Source organism: Heloderma suspectum, chromosome 4 (genome assembly GCF_057233095.1).
Source record: "Heloderma suspectum isolate Gila_16-S chromosome 4, 16-S_ref, whole genome shotgun sequence".
Lineage (NCBI taxonomy): Eukaryota > Metazoa > Chordata > Lepidosauria > Squamata > Helodermatidae > Heloderma > Heloderma suspectum.
Genome location: NC_139461.1, coordinates 301,534,819 through 301,556,584, shown reverse-complemented (window position 1 = coordinate 301,556,584; position 21,766 = coordinate 301,534,819). Strand labels below are relative to the sequence as shown.

The 21,766-nt window shown below is 44.7% G+C and overlaps 1 protein-coding gene across 1 annotated transcript in view; it reads right to left on the bottom strand.

Annotated features, from left to right (window-relative positions):
- Positions 1 to 15,703, bottom strand: part of MTG2 (mitochondrial ribosome associated GTPase 2) — a 31,340-nt gene extending 15,637 nt beyond the window's left edge. Inside the window, exons 1-2 of the mRNA XM_084854326.1 lie at positions 15,653 to 15,703; positions 7,123 to 7,311 (exon numbers count right to left, since the gene is read on the bottom strand). Coding sequence (XP_084710452.1) covers positions 7,123 to 7,311; positions 15,653 to 15,664 — 201 coding nt within the window. The 5' untranslated portion in view covers positions 15,665 to 15,703. The remainder of the gene's footprint in view (positions 1 to 7,122; positions 7,312 to 15,652) is intronic.
- Between the last annotated feature and the right edge of the window lie 6,063 nt (positions 15,704 to 21,766).

The window sequence follows — 21,766 nt, the reverse complement described above, 5'->3', positions numbered from 1 at the left end:
GCAAAGCGAAGTACAGGAGCTTGAAGAGCAACAGTAAGCTGAGGCAGAAGAGGCAAATGCTAAGGTGAGGAAAAATGAAGTAGACCATACTCCTTGGAAAAGGGTGACAGTTAGGAGCAGAAGAACTAAAAGACACTCGGTACCAGTGGAGGCAGTGGCACTAGAGAACCGTTTCCAGGTACTTGAGGATGAGATTGGAGGACGGCCGGCAGAGGAAGAATTACAGGGGAACCTGCATGAGAGCAAGCAAGGGGCTGAAGGCCAGCCAAGCAGAGGCGATGTAGCCCAGGCCTACAACAAGAAGAAGAGAAGAGTAGTAGTAGCGGGAGACTCTTTGCTGCATGGGATCGAAAACCAAGTATGTTGCAAAGATCCGTGGACTCGCCAGGTATGCTGCCTCCCGGGAGGACAGATTAGAGATGTGACTGAAGGGTTGCCTGCACTCATAAAGCCCACTGACAGGTATCCCTTTCTTCTCATCCATGTGGGAACAAATGATACCACCAAGCAGAGCTACGAAGAAATCACGGCAGACTTTGAAGCTTTGGGCAGGAAACTCAAGAATTTTGGGGCCCAGATGGTTTTCTCATCCATCCTTCCAGTAGTTAGAAGAGGGATAGAAAGGGAATGAAAAATACTCCGGCTGAATGACTGGCTACGAAGGTGGTGCCAAGGAGAGAGATTTGGATTCTGGGACCACGGGCTATACTTCCTGGAAGATGGACTGTTGGCAAGGCAAGGGTTGCACCTCACAAAGGCTGGGAAGAATGTGTTTGGCCACAGCATGAAGAACTTTATCAGGAGGTCTTTAAACTGAATCCTATGGGGAACAGGCTGAAGGGGCAGGATTGCAGCTTGAGATTGACAGAGATATGGTCAAGAAACACCTAATTACTTTGAATGAGTTCAAATCTCCAGGGCCAGATGAACTGCACCCTACAGTAATAAAGGAACTGGCAGAAGAGCTCTCAGAACCACTGTCTATTATCTTTGAGAAATCATGGAGGACTGGGGAAGTGCCAGATGACTGGAGGAGGGCTAATATTGTCCCTATCTTCAAAAAAGGTAAAAAGGAGGAACCTGGGAATGACAGACCAGTCAGTCTGACATCTGGAGCAGATGATAAAGCGATCCATCTGTAAGCACCTTGAAAACAATGCAGGCATGATTGATTGATTGATTGATTGATTGCATTTATATCCTGCCTTTTTTCCTCTTGCAAAGAACCCAAGGTGGCTTACATTTTCCTCCTCCTCCTCTCCATTTTATCCCCACAACAACAACCCTGTGAAGTAGGTTGGGCTGAGAGTGTATGACTGGCCCAAAGTCACCCAGTGAGCTTCCATGGCCGAGTGGGGACTAGAACCCAGATCTCCCAGCTCCCAGTCCTACTCTCTAGCCACTACATGGCTTTGTCAAGAACAAATCCTGCCAGATGAATCTGATCTCATTTTTTTGATCAAGTAACCTCCCTTGTGGACTGTGGGAATGCTGTAGACATAATATACCTTGACTTCAGCAAAGCTTTTGACAAAGTGCCCCATGATATCCTGATGAGCAAACTAGCTCAAAGTGGGCTAGATGAAACAATGATCCAGTGGATCCACAGTTGGCTACAGAATCAGACTCAAAGAGTGCTTATCAATGGGACCTTCTCAAACTGGGGAGAGGTAATGAGCGGGGTACCACAGGGCTCAGTCCTGGGCCTAGTGCTCTTCCACATTTTTATTAATGACTTGGAGGAGGAGGTGCAGGGAATGCTGATCAAATTTGCAGATGACACCAAATTGGGCGGGATAGCTAATACTTTGGAAGAGAGAAACAAAATTCAAAGTGATCTGGATAGACTGGAGCGCTGGGCTGAAAACAACAGAATGACATTTAATAGGGAGAAATGCCAAGTTTTGCACCTAGGAAAAAGAAACCAAATGCACAGTTACAAGATGGGGGATACGTGGCTCAACAACACTACAAGCGAGAAGGATCTTGGAATTGTTGTAGATCGCAAGCTGAATATGAGCCAACAATGTGATGTGGCTGCAAAAAAGGTAAATGATCTTTTGGGCTGCATTAATAGAAGCATAGCTTCCAAATCCCACAAAGTACTAGTTCCCCTCTACTCAGCATTGCTTAGGGCTCATCTGGAGTACTGTGTCCAGTTCTGGGCACCGCACTTTCAGAAGGATGCAGACTAGCTGGAGCGGGTTCAGAGGAGGGCAACAAAGATGATCAGGGGATTGGAAACAAAGCCCTATGAAGAGAGACTGAAAGAACTGGGCCTGTTTAGCCTTGAGAAGAGAAGACTGTGGGGAGATAGGATAGTGCTCTTCAAGTACTTCAAAGGTTGTCACAGAAAGGAAGGCCAAGATCTCTTCTCGATCATCCCAGAATGCAGGACATGGAATCATGGGCTCAAGTTACAAGAAGCCAGATTCCAGCTGAACATCAGGAAAAACTTCCTGACTGTTAGAGCAAGACGACAATGGAACCAATGACCTAGGGAGGTAGTGAGCTCTCCCACGCTGGAGGCATTCAAGATGAGGCTGGACAGCCATCTGTCAGGGATGCTCTCACTTGGATTCCTGCATTGAGCAGGGGGTTGGACTCGATGGTCTCGTAGGCCCCTTCCAACCCTACTATTCTATCATTCTATGATTCTATAGGGAGAGGCATACTATGGGGGCCTTATCCATCCAGGGATATCCATCACAACCATCATTCCTGGGAACGCTCGTGGCCCTATTTTGGGTATGCAGCCAATTGCACACCCAAACCCTGGGTTGACTTTTTAAAGAAAAATACTTTGGACCACGTAGTGTATTAACGATACTAGAATCCCCTACCCAAATACTGATGTACCACCTGAATTTTTCCCCTCCCTCTCAATCCTGAGGAGGGTTTTCTGCCCCGCTAATGACTGCTCAGTTGCAGTGAGATTCAGCTGGGTCAGAGCTTTGTCCCAGCCTTTGTCCCAGTTTTACTCACTGCTATCGCCAGGTAGGACAGAGAGAGAGAGAGACTCCTGCTTAAAACCCAGGAGAGCTGCTTCCAGTCAGCGTAGTTAGCACTGAACTAGATGAATCAATGGTCTGACTTGGCCTAAGGCAACTTATTATGTTCGTAGATGCCCTTGATCCCTATTTTTGGGGCGTTTTCCTTTCCAGCTTATGAGCAGAACCCAGGAGCAAATATGGCAGGTAGCGTTATTTGTCACAGGCTATCATAATTCAGTGTACAATGTGCTTCATGGTTATATAATTTATTCCAGGGGTGGGCAGCTTGTGGCCCTCCAGATGTTTTGGTTGTCAGGGATGAGTCCCAGCCCTTTCAGATGTCTGACAGCTCCGATTCTAAGTCAGAACTGTTAGATCAAAGCATGTGGAAGGGACCCTCCCTAGAGTGCCTAGAAGCTGGGAGAGATTCCTCCGAAGGCCTTGACAAACAGATGGCCCAGGCTCAGGCCCTGCCCCCTCCCTCCATCGTGGGAACTCAAGTTGAGGAGGAGGAGGAGGAGGAGTGTGACTTGAGAGACGATATGGGTGCATCGCAAAGCTAAGCAAGAAAGGTTCCTTTTCCTTGCAAGAGGAAAAAAGGCGGGGTATAAATGCAATAAATAAATAAATAAATAAGGTTAAGGGCAAGGCTCAGATGTTCCTCCCGGATAGCCACTCTTAGAAGCCAATGTAGGGGGGAGCCACTGTAAGGGAGGGCAATCACTGCAAACCAAGCTTGGCCATAAGGTAAATACCCAAACTGCCAGCAACTTCTCTTCCCTCTAATTCATCACTTCTGCTTAAAGAATGTTGATTAGTTGTTTAGAGCCTAAAGCAGTCTGAGAGTTTCCTTGAATCTGCATTTGTAGAGAGGCTGGTCTCTAGCAAAATTAAGCCATATTAGCCTGAAGCTTTGTCTATTGTAGTGTTGGTTGCAAAGGGAAAGGACGATCCATTTCTTACACTGGCCTACAACTCCCATCAGAACTCACCATTGGCTATGCTGGCTATGGCTGATGGGAGTTGTATTTATTATATTCATTCAAACACAGTGACTTTCAAACTGCTCTGGGGAAGTTTAGAACCTTATCAGGGGTTCTTCAATGAAAAGATCAGAAATAGCAGACAAATTGGTATGAAAGTCAGCTTGCCCACCACAAGGCAAGCTGCCTCCTAGGCTAATTAATTGGCATCTTTGCCTGCAATGAACTGCTGCAGGGAGCGGCTGGTATTTTCAAGGGCAGAAGTGGGCCACTTGTGGCCCTCCAGATGCTTTTGCCAACTCCCATAATCCCTCACCACTGGCTATGCTGGCTAGGGATGATGGGAGTTGGAGGCCAAAACATCTGGAGGCTCACTAGTTGCTCACCCCTGCTCAAGAGCATGCTCTTAATTATTGTGGGGTAGCAGTGAGACCCAACAGGCTTGGACCAGTGGCTTGCACGAACTGAGTGTGAACCCAGAACATGCCCAAGCACTCTTTACACAGGGCTGCAGCGCCGCAGCATAAATGTTAGAAAGCTTGAAAACCACTGTAATGTAGCAGAACTGTGAAAGGGAGATAGTGTAAAAAGGAAATGGTTGACCTTGTTTTTGTGCTCTCTGAATCAACTCAAGTCTCACCATGTAAAAAGAGTAATCAGCATTTAAAGAAAATATTTATCTAATATTTTGTGTCTCCTGAAAGAAGGAGAGAAACAAAGTTCACTAGCAATCCCAACAGCAATCTCATTGGCCTAGCAAATACAATGAGAATTCATACCCAATTAATTCTTGATTTCACTGTCATCTCTTCTATTTGCTCTAATATAGCCAAATTAATTGCTATGTTCTCAGAGCTTTAAAAAAACACGATAATCTTCAAATCAATGCACAATTTATGGCAATAGCCTAGTCTTACAATAACACCAAAGGACTCCAATTTATTTTTTAAAGCTCAAACAGCTGGAAGGGCACTGTTTGTCACATAACCACTTACAAAAATGCTGCTGAGAAAGGTCCACCTTGGATACTGAAAGTAATACAGGCTTAGTGCATGAACAAAATGCAGATGAGCAGCTGTGTACTTAACTGTGATAGTAGTACTGAAGCAACATAGCCTTTTCCAAATTTGCATAGCGTCACCAAGTGGTTAAAGCAGCAAACTGCTCTGTATTACTTACAAAGAGCACAAGAAATGCCTGCCTTTTCTATGTTCATTTAGCCATAAGGACTTACATAGCCAACAACTTGCAATCACTAGCACACAGAGAAGTATATTCAATAAGAGACCCCTCTGTTGTCACAGTGGGGTTTTCTACAACCATTATTTCCCCCTACAAAGTGACTTCTTTCACTTCAGAACAGATGCCCACAGGTACTCTGTATTCTGAATTACTGATCACACTTTCAGATTGTGAGCCAATCCAGACTAGACAGATAGAGTCCTGGAGATGGGCTGGATCACAGTCTGGCCAGGGGTTCCTTCATTTACAAAAGCAGGATGCAGATGACCATCCACCGTCAGATAACTGAAAAGTCTCCTTGAAGGGGGGAAAAAGGCTGGAACACCTGCATTTGCAACACAAACCGGCCATGTAAATCTACAGTTTTTTTCTTTCATTGATGAAATTGACATGGCCAATTACACTCTGAATGTCACTGCATAGTATTGTTGAATACACACAGTCACCTAGAGAAACAAATAGAAGGATTAACTAGTAGAGACATGCAACACAGCAAAAGCTAAAGATTAGTGAGCCTGGTAAATCTAGTGCATATTCAAGAAACTGAAAATCAATCAACAGGCGTAATAACACTATAAAAATAGCTAATATCTAGTGACATTGGGGCCATTGTTGTTGTTGTTCAGTCGTGTCCGACTCTTCGTGACCCCATGGACCATAGCACGCCAGGCCTTCCTGTCCTGCGCTCTCTCCCGGAGTGTGCTCAAGTTCATATTCATTGCATCGGTGATGCTATCTAGCCATCTCATCCTCTGCCGTCCCCTTCTCCTTTTGCCTTCAGTCTTTCCCAGTGGCTCAACCATTGGCCAACTGGTTGCACTTAGGCCAGCCATCATTCCCCAGCCTAAACTCTCTCATGAAATTGTTGTGAAGACAGAAATTGGGGGGAAAAAAACATGTATGCTACCCTGAGTTCTGGGGAGGAAGGATGGGGTATGAATTTAATAAAGAAGCAATGGCAATATACAGCTCGATCCTATTCATGTTTACCTCAGAGGAAAGCTCCATCAAAATTCAAAGGGACATATTTGTAAGTGGGCATAGGATTGCAGCCTTAGGACACATCGTATTGATTATGCCCTTGGTGATCAGAAGCCCCTGAAATCGGAAGCATCCAATCATTCAATGCAGGGCAGGAGCAGCAGCACAGGTGATTGTCACCTCCCCATCCTCCTGCCCTACAGATTGTGCTAGACGGCCTTTTTAGCCTGTCTAGCGAGGGTGCTTCAGAGCAGGAGGGAAGGAGGCTGGAAGAGGGTCAGGATAACTTGTATCCTGGCCTCTCCAGTCTTCTCCCCTCCCCACTCACTGGAACACCCCCTCTTCCCCCTCTCCAAGGTCAAATTTTTGACCTTGGAGAGGCAGCTAGCACAGTTCTCTCCATGCTGGCTCCAAGGCGGCAGATCTCCGATTTACCCTTCTGAGGTTGGGGTGTGGTCTCTGACCTCTGAAGGATTTTATGAGCAATCCTATGGTCCCTGGGATGCTCTCCCAGGGACCACAGGATTGCTGTCTTAGTCAATCTGTGTACGGGATTCCTTCTATAACCATATCACCCTGGAGATCTGCATCCTGCAAACACTTGCATGCAACAGAACTATTGAAAGAAAATCATAAGGAAAAAAAGTATGGATTGATAAGAATGTTCAAGTCAGTATTTGTGGCTCACGTATCTGCAACCATTGCATAAACAGAATGTGAGAAAGAAAAATCCCTGCATCTTGTCAAATGCTTAATTATAAAACTTAATTCAATTGGGAAGGGGGGGAATTATCTTAAATCGGTATTACAGGAAAGTGGAAGCATGGGAACTCCAAAGGCAGTTAAAAGACAAGAAGAGTCTTTCAGTGACACATAGTTTACATATTATTTACGGCTAAACTGAACATTTGTTTAGACCTTACCAGCTTCTTTTCTGAAATGTTTCTTTTATGTCCAAGCCGTCGAGACTTCGAACACCTTGCGTAGCTTGTGCTAAGATTCCTGTGCCAGCTTTTAAGTTGCTTTTGCAATAGGCAACTCTGTATATGTGAATTTGCCAGTCTCCACTGGCTTTCCAGCCAAGCTCTGACAGCTATTTGTAGCATATTTGCCTAGAAGGAAAAAAAAGTGATGTGGAGAGTGAGGTAATTAAGACATACCAAAACAGCACACATCAAGAATACGAGAATCATGGTTGTAACAAAACTGAGCACAAATTCCTTCTTGAAAAAGACTAATCATGCACAGCTGCTCCTATTTCTGATTTGCTGTTGTTGCAAAAGGGCTAGAAATTCAAGCACACTTAACTTTGATGAATTGCTGCCCTCACAAGAGCATTCTCACAAATGCTCTTTCTATTCCAGAACTCCCCCAAATTAGGCCTGCCATTCTATGTACACAATAAAGGTACCTCATTCATTCAAACGCTAACCCTTGTCATCCCACTCAGAACACATTTGCAAGATCGAACTGTCACGCTAAGTACATGGGTTTAGCACAGTCAGACTTTGGTAAGTGGTGAAACAGCTGTCTGGTTACTTCCTGTTCTAGGGTATAAAAGTCAGTTTCCCGACATTCTGTCAGTTTCCAGCGTGCCCAAGAAACAGAGCCCATAATAGGGTGATGAACGGAAAAGCTCGATTTGCAATTGTGGGCTCACCAGGGAGAGCGCTTCACTCAATGGTGTGGGCTAAGTATATCCCTTTACTTTTTTTCCATATAAGTGAATACTTGCCATTCAGTCCTATGGGCAAAAGGAAAGTGCTGCACTTAGGGACATTGTAATACAATGTCAAACAAGCAAACAAGCTCCCCAAAGTGGTATGGCAGGGATACTATCAGTGTGCAAGATGTCACAGTGTGCGGAGTTCACACAGGCATGTTACAACTCAAAAGGATTCCATGCAATGCACAACACCCACATATCCCATCATATGGAAAGGTATTTTATAAATAAATAATTAGTATTTATATAATGCTTTTACTAAGCACTCTAAGTGCTTAAGATACATTATCTCTGGAGTCCTCACAACCCTGCAAAGTAGGCTAGTATGATTATATCCCACCTTGGGTGACTCAAATTGAGGAAGAAAGGCAGGATAGAAGTGTTTCTAATCAATAAAATACTCTATCCCCAAATTACAGACTGGGGGAAGGGGGCTGAGAGAGAAAGGAACTTTCCTAAGGCCACAGAGTGATTTCCTTACTAAGGTGAGATTTCAGGCTGGTTCACAGCTCAGGCTCCTAGCTACTGCTCTACATTCTGTCTCCTAGTCAGCTCATCCACTGTGTTATCACCTAATTTTCAGAAGCATAGTAAATCTGGCCGAGTTGAAAAAGTGAGATATGAAGCAATCACATGACTGATTCACCGCAATCTCAGCATAAGACAATCCACTATGTGAGTCGATCCTCAGTACCTTCTCTCATCATTGTTACTGTACTCATCAGTCTTGTTCTTACTGGCACATCCTAATCAAAAGCCAATCCCATCTAATACTGGTCATCAATCTTCAGGGAGATGAGAGAATCCCCTCACAAAAACCCATCATTGCACCTTCCATCTTTATGCCAGTCCAATATGCCTATCACACAGCCCAACTAACCCTCCTTAACAGCAGTGACTTGGATCCAGACAGCCTCTTCTGCTCATAGAAGGGGGAAGATCCTTCAATTTCTGCTTATTTCTCCCCTGCTCCCCCCGCTCAGTTTTAGAATCCCATGCTACATTGCACACCATTCTGTACAACCCTCAGAAATGGCTTTTGGGGAGGGGGGGCACAAGGATGCAGCATGGAACTTCACTCACTGTTCTCTGGATTCACAGCACTTTTGGGAGCACAAAAATTCAAAAACATAAGATTAGTTGTCCATTAATAGATTTTTGATCATCCAGCTATATTCAGTGTCAGGAACTGGGTTTTTCCCATAGCATCAACAGATGTTTTATGGCTAAACAGGGTTCTAATCCAGGTTAGTCTGGACTAGTTATCACAGAGCACAAGGTGCACACATTATGTGGAGGTGAGCACAGGTTTTCCAGCATGTGTGCACTTCATAGGGAGCCACAACAAATCCCAGTTTTCTGATGAGTAGCTGTTGATTCACAGATTTTATTTATTTATTTATTTATTTATTTCATTTCTATACCGCCCAATAGCCGAAGCTCTCTGGGCGGTTCACAAAAATTAAAACCAAACACACAATAAAACAATTTAAAATATATAGAACATTAAAACCACAATATAACAATACAACCACAATAAAACCTAGCAGCAGTACAGGAGTTTAAAATACAGATTTAAAACAGCAAAGATAAAAATTTAGAAAGCTAAAATGCTAAAATGCCTGGGAAAATAAAAAGGTCTTCACCTGGCGCCGAAAGGAGTACAATGTAGGCACCAGGCGAACCTCACTAGGTAGCTCATTCCAGAGCCGGGGTGCCACAACAGAAAAAGCCCTCCTCCTAGTAGCCACCCGCCTCACTTCCTTTGGCAGGGGCTCACGGAGAAGGGCCGCTGATGATGATCTTAAGGTCTGGGCAGGCACATATGGGAGGAGGCGATCCTTCAGGTAACCTGGCCCCAAGCCGTTAAGGGCTTTGAATGTTAACACCAGCACTTTGAATCGGGCCCGGAAATGGACTGGCAGCCAGTGCAGCTGGAAAAGTACTGGCGTAATATGAGCTCGCAGGCCAGTCCCTGTTAACAATCTTGCTGCCCTATTTTGGACCAGCTGAAGTTTCCGGACCGTTTTCAAAGGCAGCCCCACATATAACGCATTGCAGTAATCCAGATGAGAAGTTATCAGAGCATGGATAACTGTAGCTAGGCTATCTCTGTCCAGATAAGGGCGTAGTTGGTATACCAGCCTAAGCTGATAAAAAGTGCTCCGTGCCACTGAGTTCACCTGTGCCTCAAGTGACAGTTCTGGATCCAAGAGCACCCCCAAACTACGAACCTGATCCTTTAGGTTTACATTATTACATTACATTATTACAGATTACATTATTCAGATGTACACCTATGATGTTTTGGTACACCTACAAAAAAAACCAAAGACACATACTTTTTCTAAACAGGAGTAAAATACAAGTATTCTTGTTAGGGAGAAAGGATTGACTTCCGCTTCTTCTGGAGCATTAATTAATAACAAAGCTATTCACTAATGTGTTAAAGAACCCTAGAGTGTAAGTATGATGCATATATTTGCAAACTCATTTTTGTCACGGTAACACTTTTATGTTTTCAGGTACATTTACAAAAAATTAGGTGTACCCCTAAAATGGAATGTGTGAAGTCAGTTCTATTGGGAGTTCAATGGGTGCTACAGGATTGCAGCTTGACAGGTTTACACAGCATTCATCCCTATGATTTTACAGCGTTCAATACATTTGCAACTCAGCCTATTAGCTGTCCATCCCTTCCTTCCTTAGATATTCACCCATTATGGGCTTCACCACACCAGGCTTTTTATCCCACATCTTATTGGGGCTTCTGCTTCCGGATTCTTTGCAGGATTAAGATCGGCTCCCTACACGGGCTGCTTTCCAGGGCTGTCTTTCTCAGCAAGTTCTCTATGTTTCATTTTACAGCCACTAGATGGCGCTGTGGTTACAGCACAACTCCGTTATTACACACTGCTGATATATTGGATTAACGTTCCCTATCAGGTTATCTCCGATCTTTTAAAAAGTAGGATAAAGGTCAGAAAGTGCAGGAGACGCCCTGGAGTTAGATAACGTTGTGTAAAGAACCCACAAACTTCTGTGAATGACCAATCACGAGTGTGCAATAAAACATTGGAGAAATGCTCTAGGTCTCCCGTCCTCACCCAGCCGCCATTATTATTCATTCATACCATGTGTGTACTATCATCACATATGGTGCATTACAGGCTGCAATCTTATAAACACTAACCTGAGAGTAAACGCCATTGAACTTAATGGAATTTACTTCTGAATAAACATGTATAGGATTGCTCTGTACATGATTAAGCTAAAGGGTTTTTATAACAGGTGAGTTTTGAAGAGGGATCTGAAAGAAAACAGGGAGCGGAACTATGTACATATTCAGGTAGGTTGCTGTGCACATTCAGGACTCAATACTACTTTTCATGTTCAGCTAGAAGTTACTCCCTAGACTTATTTTCAATAGGTGAGACCTCTCAAACACTGTGCTTCACTATTATTATTATTATTATATAGCACTATAGATGTAAGCAGCATGTCACAGTAAAACATGAACTCTAAAAGAAAATGAGATAGGCTCCTGCCACAAGGAGCTTACAATTTAATCTCACTGTTCAAAAAAAAAAAAAAGTGTCAGCACCCATACACAAATATCAGTTTTATACTTGCTTAGAGGAGATAACCCCTTCATGGATCACTGCCTTGTTGTGGCAAACGGGCTGACAAAATGTGGTCCACCGGAGAAGGAAATGGCAACCCACTCTTGTATTCTTGCCAAGAAAACCCCATGGAACATATCACAAGGCTAAAAGATATGACGCCGGAAGATGAGCCCCTCAGGTCAGAAGGTGTCCAATATACTACTGGGGAAGAGCAGAGGGAATTTCCAAGTAGCGCCAGAAAGAGGGAAGCGGCTGGGCCGAAGCCAAAAGGACACTCAGCTGTGGATGTGTCTGGTGGTGAAAAGAAAGTCCAACGCTGTAAAGAACAATACCCGGAATGTAAGATCAATGAATCAAGCTGGAGGTGGTCAAACATGAGATGGCAAGTTTGAACACTGACATCTTGGGAATCAGCGAACTAAAGTGGACAAGCATGGGCGAATTTAGTTCAGGTGACCATCATATCTACTACTGTGGGCAAGAATCCCTTAGAAGAAATGGAGTAGCACTCATAGTCAACAAAAGGGTGGGAAAAGCAGTACTGGGGTACAATCTCAAAAATGATAGAATGATCTCAGTACGAATCCAAGGCAAACCATTCAACATCACAGTAATTCAAGTCTATGCCCCAACCACTGAGGCCGAAGAAGCTGAGGTTGATCGGTTCTATGAAGACCTACAACACCTTCTAGAACTAACAGCAAAAAAAGATGTCCTCTTCATCATAGGGGATTGGAATGCTAAAGTGGGAAGTCAAGAAATAACCAGGATAACAGGCAAGCATGGCCTTGGTGTACAAAATGAAGCAGGACAAAGGCTAATAGAGTTTGGCCAAGAGAACACGCTGATCATAGCAAACACTCTTTTCCAACAGCACAAGAGACGACTCTACACATGGACATCAACAGGTGGTCAATATCGAAATCAGATTGATTATGTACTTTGCTGCCAAAGATGGAGAAGCTCTATACAGTCAGTAAAAACAAGACCTGGAGCTGACTGTGGCTCAGATCATGAGCTGCTTCTTGCAAAATTTCGGCTTAAATTGAAGAACGTAGGGAAAATCACTAAACCATTCAGGTATGACCTAAATCTTATCCCTTATGAATATACAGTGGAGGTGACGAATAGATTTAAGGGATTAGACCTGATAGACAGAGTGCCTGAGGAACTATGGACAGAGGTCCGTAACGTTGTTCAGGAGGCAGCATCCCAAAGAAAAAGGAATGCAAGAAAGCCAAGTGGCTGTCTGATGAGGCTTTACAAGTAGCTGAGGAAAGAAGGGAAGCGAAAAGCAAGGGAGAAAGGGGAAGATATATCCAACTGAATGCTGAGTTCCAGAGAATAGCAAGGAGAGACAAGAAGGCCTTCTTAAATGAACAATGCAAAGAAATCGAGGAAAACAACAGAATGGGAAAGACTAGAGATCTCTTCAAGAAAATCGGAGATCTCAAGGAAACGTTTTGTGCAAAGGCGGGCATGATAAAGGACAAAGAAGGCAGGGACCTAACAGAAGCAGATGAGATGAAGAAGAGGTGGAAAGAATACACAGAAGAACTATACAGGAAAGATCTGAATGTCCCTGATAGCCATGATAGTGCGTGGTCACTGAACTTAAGCCGGACATCCTAGAGAGTGAAGTCAAGTGGGCCTTAGGAAGCATTACTAACAACAAAGCTAGCGGAGATGACAGTATTCCAGCTGAGCTATTTAAGATCCTAAAAGATGATGCTGTTAAAGTGCTGCACTCAATATGCCAACAAATCTGGAACACTCAACAGTGGCCACAAGACTGGAAAAGGTCAGTTTACATTCCAATTCCAAAGAAGGGCAACGCCAAAGAGTGTTCAAACTACCGCACAATTGCGCTCATTTCACATGCCAGCAAGGTTATGCTCAAAATCCTACAGACTAGGCTTCAGCAGTATGTGAACCGAGAACTACCGGAAGTACAAGCTGGGTTTCGAAGAGGCAGAGGTACTAGAGATCAAGTTGCCAACATTCGCTGGATCATGGAGAAAGCAAGAGAATTCCAGGAAAATGTCTATTTCTGCTTCATTGACTACGCTAAAGCCTTTGATTGTGTGGATCACAACAAACACTGGCAAATTCTGAAAGAGATGGGGGTACCAGACCACCTTACCTGTCTCCTGAGAAACCTGTACGAGGGTCAAGAAGCAACAGTAAGAACTGGACATGGAACAACCGATTGGTTCAAAATTAGGAAAGGAGTACGACAAGGCTGTATATTGTCACCCTGTTTAATTTACATGCAGAGTATAACATGAGAAACGCCGGGCTGGGTGAATCACAGATTGGAATTAAGGTTGCCAGGAGAATTATCAACCTCAGATACGCAGACAATACCACCCTAATGGCAGAAAGTGAAGAGGATCGAAAGAGCCTCTTGTTGAGGGTGAAAGAGGAGAGTGCAAAAGCTGGTTTGAAACTCAACATTAAAAAAACTAAGATCATGGCATCTGGCCCCATCGCTTCCTGGCATATAGAAGGGGAAGAAATGGAGGCAGTGACAGATTTTATTTTCTTGGGCTCCAGGATCACTGCAGACGGTGACTGTAGCCATGAAATTAAAAGACGCTTGCTCCTTGGGAGGAAAACCTAGACAGCATAGTAAGAAGCAGAGACATCACCTTGCCAACAACGGTTCGTATAATCAAAGCTATGGTTTTCCCAGTAGCAACGTATGGCTATGAGAGCTGGACTATAAGGAAGGCTGAGCGCCGAATAATTGATGCCTTCGAACTGTGGTGCTGAAGAAGACTCTTACGAGTCCCCTGGACTGCAAGGAGGTCAAATCAGTCCATCCTAAAGGAAATCAACCCTGAGTGCTCATTGGAAGGACAGATCCTGAAGCTGAAGCTCAAATATTTTGGCCACCTAATGCGAAGAGAAAACTCTCTGGAAAAGACCCTGATGCTGGGAAAGATTGAAGGCAAAAGGAGAAGGGGATGGCAGAGGATGAGATGGCTAGATAGCATCACTGATGCAATGAAGGTGAACTTCAGCACACTCCGGGAGAGAGCGCAGGACAGGAAGGCCTGGCATGCTATGGTCCATGGGGTCACGAAGAGTCGGACACGACTTAGCGACTGAACAACAAGAGGAGATAAAGTAGAAGGACTCCTAAGTCTCTCTATAGCTATATATGTAGCTATTGTATTGTGTTCTTAATTATATTGTTCCATAGTATTAGTCACCTTGTACAACTGAATGGATAGAAAGGTAGGCTGTAAATATTTTAAACAAGACACAAATGAATGCATTTATTTGATTTGTTTATGGAAGCATTTATATCCCGCCATTTTCACTACACAGCATCCACGACAGCTAATGGAAAATTTAAATGGATGTTAAAATAACAGCAAGAGCAGTAGCAGCCCCATCAGCATTACATATACTTTATGAAGTATTTATCTCCTGCTCTTCTTCCATCATGCAACCCAAGGCTGCATACTGGGGGGGGGGGGGGGGACAGGGGAGGTGGAGTCCCACGACACTGACCTGACCTAAACCTGCATAGCTCCGGTACAGTTGCTGCATCATGTGCCTTCGGGCCACGGTTAATAACGCCCTCGCCCCGACACACGCTCTATGGCAGCCTTCCCTAATCCGGTGCCCTCAGATCATAGAATCATAGAAGGGGGGGGGGGGGTTGGAAGGGGCCTGTAAGACCATCGAGTCCAAGAAGTGTTGGACTACAACTCCCACAATTCCACAGTGAGGCATGCTGGCTCTGGGATCATGGGATTTGTGGTCCAACAAATCTGGAGCGCACCAGGTTGGGGAAGGCTGCTCTGGGGCAACCTTCTGCTTCTCTTCGAGCTTTCCCGCTCTCTGGCAGCGGCTCCCCCGCCCGCCATCCAGCCCGTGCCCCTCCCGCACCTCGCTTCCTTCACATCCCATCCTTCTCCACGCCACCCTCGCCTCCATTCACCCCTTATCCCTTTTTTAGGTTATGTACTTTCATATTATTTTCTTTCCGTTTTAAATTCTACTGTATAAGACATCGAAAGGGTCTTTTAAAATCTTTAAAAAGCAGCATATAAATGTCATTACACTTCAATCAATAATCTCACCCACCCCACGCCTCATCCTACAGCAGCCATTTTCTGACAGGCCTTGCCCGCTCGTGGGCTAAGCGTCACACGCTCTGACGTAACAGCCGCGCGCCCAAAGTAAGGGGGAGGAAAGCGACAGAGGCATAGAAAGAGAAAGTGGTAGCGGCGGAGGGAGAGCCGACGACGTCACCAACCGCCGCCCTTCTCGTCCTCGCGCAGCGCCTATTGCGCAGGCGCGGCCCTAGCAGTTGTTGAGGAGGAGGAGGGCTGTGGGAACGCATGCGCACCTCTCGGTCAACGATTCAAATGTACAATCTCTGGAGCGGAGCGGTATTTCGTGCCCCCACCCCAGCCCGTGTCGACATGATTGAATGTGATTGGCGGAGGAAGAAATAGCAGCGCTATGAGTGGCTGAGGAGACGGTGGAGGCGGGAGAAACAGGAGTTAGGAGGCTGTTGTGGGCTGAGGCGCGGCAGTGTGTGTGAAGTGGCTCCACGCTTAGGATCGCTGCCTGCTGTTCTGCGCCAGTGCATCCTTGACGTGTAGAAGTGGGCGCAGCTTCATACGTAGAGATGTAAAAGGCATGGGGGAAAACCCAGAAAACTGGGCGGGGGGAGTATTGAAAAAATATATTGGGGGGGATGGTTATCCCCCCAATTTTCTGGTTCCCCCTATTTTTCTGAAGCCTTCAGGGCTCTATTCATATGCCATTAAGCATCACCATCATTATGAACACATAATTCATACCAATTTCGTTATTGGTAATTCTTTTTTGGTACACATTTGGAGATCTTTTGCCTTACTCTATTATTGCATCATTTTCTATGTACACTGTTAGCAAAACTCAGGTGCTGAGTTATGATAGCTGTAGAGGCAAGATTCTTAGACTGTTCGTAGATGTTTTCATGGTATTTATTTTTATCTGTATTGTGCTGTTTATGGTTTATATTGCTTTTTTCTGTTTTATTAATCACAGATTTATGTATTGTGTGTATACTTCACAGTGGAAAATGACACAGACATATAATAATAAGGCACCACCCACAGAGAGGGAGGTATCAGTGTACTTGAGGGAATCCCAACATTTGCAGAAATAGAAATATTTAGGAAAACTAAACCTAAGGGGCACCTCTACCCACCTCCAAACAGACCAATAAGGACTGAGTGTACTCTGTGGCCACCGAATGTTGAGTGTCTGTAATTATTTTATTTAAAAATATTTCTGTATTTCATTTTTAAAATCCCGAAGCAGTTTGCCACAAATTATAAAACAATACATTATAAAAGCACAACAATATTTAGACAAGGGTTGGGAAAAGCCAGGGGAATAATCACTGAACGCACATGATCATCAGTGCCTGACATATCACAGAGGGGGGAGTCATCCCAGGGGGAGGGTGCCACCACAGAGAAGGCCATTGCTGTATTGCTGCTGGATGGGACTCTGTAGGATGAGGCACAGACAGCAAGGTCTCCCCTAAAGATCGTAGTGGTCTAATAGGTCTATGTAGGGGGAGACCATCTTTCAGATAACCTGGTCCTAAGTTATTTAGGGCTTTAATGTGTCAATAAGACCACCTTGAACCTGGGTCAGTAGCAAACTGGCCCTCAGTGCAGCTCTTTCAGCACAGATGTTATGTGCACATGACAAGGCACCATATTCAACAGCCTTGCTGCAGCATTCTGCACTAGTTGCATCTTCTGAACCAGGCTCAAGGGCAGCCCCACATAGAAAGCATTACAGTAGCCTAGTCTGGAGGTTACCAGTGCATGAATCCAGATTGGAATGGTTCTAGATAATAGTTTGTTGCAGGGGTGGGGGGTGGAATGAAATATTCTGTGAGGGCATGACTGGCTGGAGCACTGAACAGGACCATTCTATATTGTAATATTTTGTTGCAGGGTCCATTCAGGTAATGACTGTTATAGAATGGGAGTGTCAGGCTTAAATGAGCCAAAGGTTCCCCACTGCCCCCCAGAAATGCTCCATGTCCAAATATTTTCACCAAAAATTGTTTACTTTGATTAGGGTAGTATTGAAGTGTTAAAAATATTTTCCACCCATTCCAAATGTCACATCAGTACACATGTTGGTTCCTAAATGTCTTTACCAGCACCACCAGTGACCACTAAGTGTCACCCTCTTCCCAGTAGGCTCTGAGCCCTCCAGCAACTTTCAGATCCCACCATCTAAACCCCCTACTCACGTTTGTTTGTTTGTTTGTTTGTTTATAATGTATATCTTGCACCTTCAACATAAATGCATATTCCTAGGGTGGCTAACAAAGTGGTAAGAAGCAAAATATACTTAAAAATAGAAAACAAGTAAGACTTGCAACACAGCGTTGCAGTGTGTCTTCTCCTCCTAAAGGGAGAGTTCAGGTTCAGAGCTTCAACCTTTCCTTTTAAGCAGGGCATTCCACTCCCACCCCCCAATTTTCACTTTATTTTTCTTTCTTTCTTTCTTTCTTTCTTTCTTTCTTTCTTTCTTTCTTTCATGCTTGTAGTACCGCAGACCTTGGGGTTTCTCCAAGTATGCTGATAATACCCTTTTGCTTCTCGTCCTTCTTTTGGCTACATAGCCATCAGCACGCCCCACCTGACTTCACTATTAGAGGGAGTGATGATAAAATAAATGTCACTGCTTGCTCTCCAAAACCTTGTCACATGCCAAACAGCCCCCCCCCAATCCTGCCAATGTAAACAACATCTACATCAGTCTACACACATACACACACACACACACACACACTGTATCCTTCCACTTTGGATGCAAATACAGGCAGATGTAAAATTCCGGTCTGCTCCAATGCATGCACCTCCCCCTCTCCTATATTCCGCACATCTCTCACTTGCTTTCTACATGGCTACCTTAAAATGGATAATGGAAGAGGCTGACATCAGCATTTTCAACCATTGCTGTCAACCATCATCCCAGCCCACTGCACTGATGCTGATCTGGAACAGCTGTGGGTGTTGGTACCTGCTGATGACATTAGACATGGGCACCTTGAAGTCACTGGCCAACCTGAAGCTGGGCAAATTTATTTTACTTAGTACATTTATATCCCATCTTTCTTCCACCACGGAGCTCAAAGCAGCATACACCAAACTTTCCAGACAGTCTGTCATCCAGACACTGACTAGGCCTGAACCTGCTTAGCTTTGTCAAGGTGGCTAAATCATGCGACATCAGATCATGCTTTGGGACTGAAGCCAAGCTGGTAGAAGTGGGGTGTGGTAGGATGGGGCCACTAATAAGCAATTGATTTAAAAGAGCTGGGCTACAGCTATCAGGGATATAGATGATGGCAAAACGGCAACTGGAAAGAGTAGGGCAGGGGTCCCCAACAAAGTGCCTGCACGAACCTTCAGGGGCGCTCACAAATCTCTCCACTCTTTGCCCAATTAAAAAGAAAGAAAGAAAAAAACCTTGGAAAATGTTATGGCAGTTCTTTCTTTCCCTTTCTAGCCAAACTGTTTCTATTCCCCCACCTCTTTAGCTCACTGTTTCTCCCCCTCTTGGCCTCTAGACTTGCTCTTTCTCTACCCCTTTGTCTACCTGTTTCCTCCTCCCTTCCAGCCTCTAGCTTTGTTATTTTTCTCCCCACCTCTTTACTTTGCTGTTTCTCCCCCTCCCGGTTTTGCTCTTTCTGTCCCGTCTACCTTGCTGTTTCTTCCTCCCTCCCAGCCTCTAGCCTCACTATTTGTACACACACACACACACACACACACACACACACACACACACTTTTAGCTCACTTTTGACTAGCCAGGCCCGCAGGGCATCCATTATGTGACTGGCCATATCCTCTGTGGGAGCCATTTTGTGGTGCTGCCCACAGCAGTTTCTCAAATTCCCAGATGTGCCCACTGGTCCAAAAATGTTGGGGACCCCTGGAGTAGGGAATGGACCGAGATGCGGTGCAAACTTGGCAAGTCCACAACTACAGGGAAGCAGAGGGGAGAAAGAGTAAAGGGAGATTTCAACAGAGAAAGAGCACAGGGGGAAATATTTAATCCCTCAGCACCACACACACTTTCCTAACTGAGGCTTTCTTCCCGCCCTCGCAGCTGCGTTAGAATTAAAAAAAAAAAAATTCAGGAGATACAATTGTGATTGCCATCTCATCTACTTGCACCCGAAGACATGTTGGTTTATGCATGGCTTACCAATTTCTTCTACTTGCAAATTCTGTCCAAGCGGGAAATGTCATGTCTGAAGCAATCTTCAACCCTGCTGATTCTCAGTTTCTCACCGGCTTTAATATACAATTGACCATGGAATCCTTCTGGATTGACTTGACATATACTTGGGAGCACTGGTCTGGTCTTTTCTGGAAGAATGTGTCCAGGAAGTGTGGTGGGGCTACTGTTCTACCCTATGGCCTTTGGCATATGGGGTACCTCAAGGTTCCAGCTTGTCCCCCATGCTCTTTAACATTTACATGAAACTGGGGAGACAGGTCATCCAGAGATATCATCAGTATGCTGTTATTACTCAGCTCTATCTTTAATTTTCAATACAAATCCCAGGGAGGCTGTGGAAACTCTGAATTCAGGGGCAGTTCTGACATAGATGAGGGCAAACAAGCTGAAACTTATTCCAGACAAAATGGAGATGCTGTTGGTTGAGAATTCTCTTGATGTGGGCGGAGGTATTCAATCTGTTCTGGGCAGGGTGGCATTCCCTCTGAAGAACCAAGTATGGGCGTTCTTCTGAACCCAGCACTATCTCTAGGTGCACAGGTAGTGTCAGTGGCCAGATGTACCTTTTACCAGCTTCAAGGCCCAATTGTTTCGCTAATTTTGACCCTATCAGAAAAGTGTAGATCTAGCTTCAATCTTCAGCAAAGGAGATTGTTACCTTGTCGTGCTGGAGCTGGAGCACCTCAATGACGTCATGAGCTAAACCGTGAAGGGACACCCAAGATGGGAAGGACATGGCAGAGAGGTCAGACTAAATATGATCCCTGGGGAAGGAAACGGCACCCCACCCCAGTATTCTTGCCATGAAAACTAAATGGCTCAGTACAACCAGAGATATGTCGGTATTCCATCGGAAGATGGGACTCCCAGGTCGGAAGATGGTCAAAATGCTACTGGGGAGGAACAGAGGATAAGTTCAACTAGCCCCAGATGTGATGACGCAGCTAGCTCAAAGCCGAAAGGATGGCTAGCAGCCGATGGTGCTGGTGGTGAATGACGAATCCGATGTTCTAAAGATCAACACACCATAGGAACCTGGAATGTAAGATCTATGAGCCAGGGCAAATTGGATGTGGTTATTGGGGAGATGTCAAAATTAAATATAGACATTTTGGGTGTCAGTGAACTGAAATGGATTGGCATGGGCCACTTCACATCAAATGACCACCAGATCTACTACTGTGGACAAGAGGACCACAGAAGAAATGGAGTAGCCTTCATAATTCATAATAAAGTGGCTAAAGCAGTGCTTGGGTACAATCCAAAAAATGACAGAATGATCTCAATTCGAATTCAGGGTAAGCCATTTAATATCACAGTGATCCAAATATACACCCCAACCACAGATGCTGAAGAAGCAGAAGTAGATCAGTTCTATGAGGATCTGCAGCACCTACTGGATAGTACGCCAAAAAAAGATGTTATTTTCATTACAGGAGACTGGAATGCTACGGTGGGTAGTCAAACGACACCTGGAATTACAGGCAAGCATGGTCTGGGAGAACAGAATGAAGCAGGACATAGGCTGATAGAATTTTGCCAAGACAACTCACTGTGCATAACAAACACTCTCTTCCAACAACCTAAGAGACGACTTTATACATGGACTTCACCAGACGGTCAACACCGAAATCAGATTGACTACATCCTTTGTAGCCAAAGGTGGCGGACATCTATGCAGTCAGTAAAAACAAGACCTGGAGCTGATTGTAGTTCAGATCATGAACTTCTTATTGCACAATTTAGAATCAGACTAAAGAGAATAGGGAAGACCCACAGATCAGTTAGATATGAGATCACGAATATTCCTCATGAATATGCAGTGGAGGTGAGGAATAGATTTAAGGGACTAGATTTAGTACATAGGGTCCCGGAAGAACTATGGACAGAAGTTCGCAACATTGTTCAGGAGGCGGCAACAAAAAAC